At 34.6% G+C, this 5378-nt stretch overlaps 1 protein-coding gene across 2 annotated transcripts; it reads right to left on the bottom strand.

Moving 5' to 3' along the window:
* Positions 1–581: 581 nt before the first annotated feature.
* Positions 582–4946, bottom strand: LOC145001058 (F-box protein AUF1-like). Of its 2 annotated transcripts, none has more exons than XM_078960393.1 (2): positions 3723–4946; positions 582–841 (listed from the first exon to the last, which is right to left on the bottom strand). In XM_078960393.1, the coding sequence occupies exon 1, from the start codon at positions 4868–4870 to the stop codon at positions 3737–3739; it is 1134 nt and encodes a 377-aa protein (XP_078816519.1). In that variant the 5' UTR covers positions 4871–4946; the 3' UTR covers positions 582–841; positions 3723–3736. The 2 variants fall into 2 exon arrangements, with proteins under 2 accessions (XP_078816519.1, XP_078816520.1); XM_078960394.1 differs by lacking the exon at positions 582–841 and adding an exon at positions 2409–2427.
* Between the last annotated feature and the right edge of the window lie 432 nt (positions 4947–5378).

The raw sequence follows: 5378 nt of genomic DNA, 5'->3' as shown, positions 1-5378 counted from the left end.
AGACAACATCACATTTCTTACTTATCCATGAGATAAGTGGATCTCCAAGAAAAATACAGAAACTAGTGGTGGATTTGCGACCACTAGCATCGTCATCACAATTAACACCATTATATGCACGCAAATCTAGAGAAGATATCGGAGGAACTAAGAGACTCTGAAATTGAGTGTCATGATGAGATCTCAAAATACGACCAAGTCCTAGCGAATAGTACCATAAGCTGCCAAACTAGCTAACCACATGAGTTATGTCCTAATTAGTCACCGTAACAAACTTCCCAAAATAGTATGACACATGCTTAAATTTGGTAACAGAACATCATCAGTTGGAGAATATCGGGTATTGGTTCCAAGGAGTATGTCAATAATCCTATTGTTAGATATTAGTGCACATTCAAACATATCATATATGTATATCGTCTTAGAAGAAAACCCTTTTGAGATTGAACAACCTCAATACCCAATAAATAATGCAACAAACCAAAATCTTGCATAGCAAAATGATGAGCCAAATCACTCTACAAATACTCATTGTCATCACAATCATCACCAGTAATAATCATGTCATCCATATACAAGGATAAGAGACATGACATTCACTTATGCATCAAACAAACAATATCAAATCGTGATTACAATGAATGAAACCAAGAGAAATAAGCATCATATAGAATTTCTCAAACCAAGCATATGGTGCCTGTTTGAGACCATATAACGCTTTCAGAAGCCGATTAACTTCAACCGCTAGTGAGTAAATACTTGGAGAAGGAATCATGTGCACTACCTCATAAATATCATCGTTCAAGAATGCATTCTTAACATCCATTTGGAATATCTTCCACTGATGAAAAGATGCAACTATTATCAGAGTATGAACTGTCATTATTTTTGCAAATATAACAAAAATCTTTTCATAATGAATACTATAAAATTTGTGAGTATCTTTTTGCAACAAGTCTGGGCTTGTACCGTTCAATTAGCCCGTCAGACTTGGATTTATTATTATATACCTAATAAGAATTGATTGTATGCTTTCTTTGTTGCGGACCGAACCAGATTTTACATATTACTTTGGTAAGAGTTGTAAGAACCTTAATCAAAGCATCTTGCCAAAGGGGATCAAAAACAACTTTTCTATAGGACTTGGCTTCTGAAAGTCGATGTACATTGGAAATAAAGGAAGCAAATGAAGATCAATAAGAGGAGTAAGGAGGTGACATTTTATATGTTTATGACATTAGATGTTTTGGGCATTCAAATCTCTATTATGGCATCCTAGTCGACTTTTTATACAAGCGGCATTGATTTGCGCCCAAGATTAGATAAGTAGATCAAAGAAAACATTTGTAGATATGGACAACAACAAAGACATTTTTAAAGATGATAACGTCACTAAATATAATAATTTCATATTATTATTATTATTAACTATTAATAAAACGTTAGTTATATACTCATTTTCAGATTAATTTTTTTTCCGGTATATAAGTGATACACAATCAAAATGGAAATAAAAAAGGCTAAGAGATTATCGAGTAGTTAGATTTTTTTTTGGTAAATGATTATTGGTTTGTAAGTAATACTTCTTTTGAACTTAACATGTAATCAAATTTATAATGTAAATGAAAATTTTTAGTTATGACCAATATTAAATAGAAACTGAGCAAGGTAGAGTGTTCAAGTCGGCAATAACAATTTATACGATCAATATTTTATTTTGAATTATAATATTTGAAATGTATATTTGCCTGATTATCAATTGTTCTACATTACTTTTGTATGAATATTTAAAATTAATCAATAATAATTCCCTTTTTAAGTCGAAACAAGCTAATTCTCATGGCATTGTCCTCAAATTTGAACACATTATCCAAAAATCATTACACAATTGTTTGTAGGATGTAAATCACAAATCAACATTCCCAATAACGCTTTGGGCCAATGGTTTTGACTCAAAATCATTGATTTCTTTTCTTAATATTTTTAGGGTTGGTTAAAAAAACACCCTATTTTTACTATTTATTCACTTTATTTTAATTTTTTAAATAGCACATGATTATCCACATCAACATTAAAACCATACTTCGTTATCATTCACTAAAATATGCCCTAACCCTTTCCTCCAACCAACCACTTTTCACTTTTCATTTATTTGTCCCCGTGTTTTTTATATGAACCATGGTATGTATAACATCATCTGGATTAGATCTAGTGTTTTCTATATGAACCATGATATGTATAACACCATCATCTTGATTAGGTCTACAGTCAAATTAGGTTGTACTGTCTGAATTGAACTATTGTACTGTCTGAATTGAACTGTTTGAATTGAACTATTGTACTGTCTGAATTGAACTGGTGTCGAGACTAGATCAAGTTGTCTTGTCTGAATTGAAATGTTGTCGAAACTAGATCAGGTTGTACTATCTGAATTGAACCGAAGACGAGACTGATATCAATTTGACAAATATTTTAACTTCTTTCTCTATCAAAAATTTGATTTCTTATCTATGCAAAAGGAATAAATATCCTCCTTCCATCATCACGAGTGAAAGAAACCTACCAAATTTGTTTGTCGAGACTAGTCTTATCATGTCTAAAAAATAACAAAAACCAAATCTAAGACCTAAAATATTAAGGCGAGTGGAGAATTTGACCTCATTTTTAATAGAATCTTTTTTTATTATTAAATAATTGAATATTCCTCCATGGAAATAATTGATTTGATAATGAAGGGTAGCCAGCTATGTTGGCCCTTAAGTAGTGCAAACAACCAAAGGACAAAACTTTTAGGTGTTCAGAAATGTAATGCATGCATTACCATTCTCTCACCAATAATAAACACAAAACAACAGTTTCATCTAAATAATATTACAACACACTTCTTTTTTTAACAAAAATCATTGTTTTTGTTCATTAATTAACACAAAGTTCCATTTTGCTTAAATGTAAAACAAATATTTTAGTTTTGGAAAAGAAAAAAATGGTTGAAAATATATGTTGAGGAATGAGGATATGTGAGAGCATAGTGAATTATTAAAAGTAATGAAAGTGAGATGTCAAAACAAAAGAAGCATATAAATCCAAAAGCTAAGGATATAGAAAGTGGTGGTGGGCTATAGAAGAATTGGCCAGCTACAGCTACAAACAATGAAGAAAAAGATACCCTAAAACCCCAAAATTATATCCACTCACTTTTCACTAGTAGCAAATCTGGCATTTCCTTTGGATTCTTCTCAAACAAATCTGAGCCCACTCACTCTAACCCTAATCTCATCATCAAGAATCTATCACTTTTTGGGTAAGTCCATCCACAACAAGCTCAATTGCACAATTGCATACACATTGATGCTGATTGTTGCATATCCACATACATTGTGCCCAAAAATTCGATTCATCCATTTTCATATTCATTGATTATCATATTATCATATTTTATCTATTTGGCTAAAGTCTCTTTCTTGATGCTATTGCTAGCTTTTAACGAAATGATAATGCAAATGTGGAATGAGACATTTGAATTTGTAACAAACAGTGAGATGGAAATTGGGAATTTGGGATGATGAGATGGAAATTGGGAAGTTATTAGTTTTAAGTTTTAAGTTTTAACAGCTAGAATTATTGATGTACATTAGCAAGATAAGGGAACTCGAAAAGATTAACACTATATGCATACCATTTATGGAAGTTACAGTAACTAGAAATTTACTAAGGAAACTGACCGGTGGAGTAACAGTTAGAAGGAATTCATTTCAAGGAGATAACTCCGGCGTTTAATCAGCTTCTCCACGGCCTCTCCATAGACGCCGTCAAACCTACTACCGGCAGCCACCAATCCTTCATCCCACCTCTGCTCCTCTTCTGCTTCCTCCGTGGTGCCATTGACCACACCAATTGTGTTCATTGTAGGTCTCACGACTACCAGTGTCGCACCTTCCATTGTTATACCGTTGGATAGCTCCAATTTTGCCTCGTGTCTCATTCTCATCCAGACGGCGGGCACTCTTGTTCGGTTACTTCTCCACCATACACCACCGGCATTTAGGTTACCGTTTTGTGCTTCGTCTTCGTCTTGATTTTCTCCTTTATCTTCTCTAAACTCTTTGATTCCTGATTCATCGATAATCACAGTTCCTTCACCGTCCCTATCTTTGATTATCAATCTTGACAAGTGTAGGTTTTCCTTGACAATTTCTTTCACCATGTAATGCCTCGCAGACGCCGCAATCAACGCGCTTATCGTCCAAACGACTCTCGTCTTCAAACCGCCGCCGCCGCCAAGATCCGATTCCCCTACGCCGCCACAACGATGTCCTAAGATCACGCAGCTCCTCAACGTCTTCCCAAACTCTGCCTTCCACTTGATCCCCGCTCGTTTCTCTAACCTCAGATCTCCCGTCGGCAGCTCGATCTCAAGCTCTTTAATCCTCTCAAATCCACGAAGGATCATCGCCGGAGAGTTTTGCGATTGATGGTGATTGCTATTGCTTTGTAGCGAATGATCTTGAGGAGGAGAAATTAGGTCCTGGATTGACTTGACAATGGATTTGATGAAGCCTATGACGGATGAGGCGTCTCCGTCGTCTTCGGAGTCAACTGAGGAGATAACTCGGTCGACTCGGAGGAGGAGCGAGTCCGTTTGGGGTACAAGTGTGTTGAACCGGCGTGACACAGCACGGCATCGGATTAGGGTTTTAATATCAGAAATATTGTTGAAGATTATGAGTATGATTGGGTCTGGGAGGCAATCGAGGCCGTCGGTGGCATTTTCCGGCAGCGATTCCATCAAGGAAAGTGATACTGGCCGGAAAGAGAGAGACGGATAGACGGAGATGGGAGGTGGAAGACCAGTGAGCATTGAGGAAGCCATAGATTTGACCGTTGACTTTTTATAGAAGGGGGAGAGAGGGACTTATTCTAATTGGGTAATGCCGGCTTTCGATACTTATTGGAACTTATTCCTTACCAATTTCAAATAAATAAATAAATATGTAACTACTTGTTTTTTATAAATAAAAATAATCTTTTTCTCTATAAAATCTATCAAAAATATTAACCCTAACATTTACAAACAAATCAGAAGAATTTTATAATCAAACATAACGTGTAAATGTTAAACTAATTTTTAGTTTAGTTTATAAAGTGGCTTATCATTAAACTATCTAGAATACAATATTATATAAATTAGATAACCACTTATCGTGTTAAATGCAGCCAAATAACCTATTTATCAATAATATCGATAAACAAGCTAGCTTTACAACTAACTTATGCATATTAAATACAACCTAAAGCAAAATAGATATGTTAAATTAAATGCCCAAATCAAATTAGATGTGTTAAATTGAATAAAGAGTGAAAGAAATACAATGTAGCAC

Source organism: Lactuca saligna, chromosome 6 (assembly GCF_052625555.1).
Source record: "Lactuca saligna cultivar CGN05327 chromosome 6, ASM5262555v1, whole genome shotgun sequence".
Classification (NCBI taxonomy): domain Eukaryota; kingdom Viridiplantae; phylum Streptophyta; class Magnoliopsida; order Asterales; family Asteraceae; genus Lactuca; species Lactuca saligna.
Note: the sequence above shows the minus strand (reverse complement) of the source record. Positions and strands in the feature narration are given on the sequence as shown.

What these genes read in the sequence shown, in the direction of transcription:
- LOC145001058 (XM_078960393.1), bottom strand. Translation starts at nt 4,870, where the DNA reads ATGGCTTCCTCAATGCTCACTGGTCTTCCACCTCCCATCTCCGTCTAT.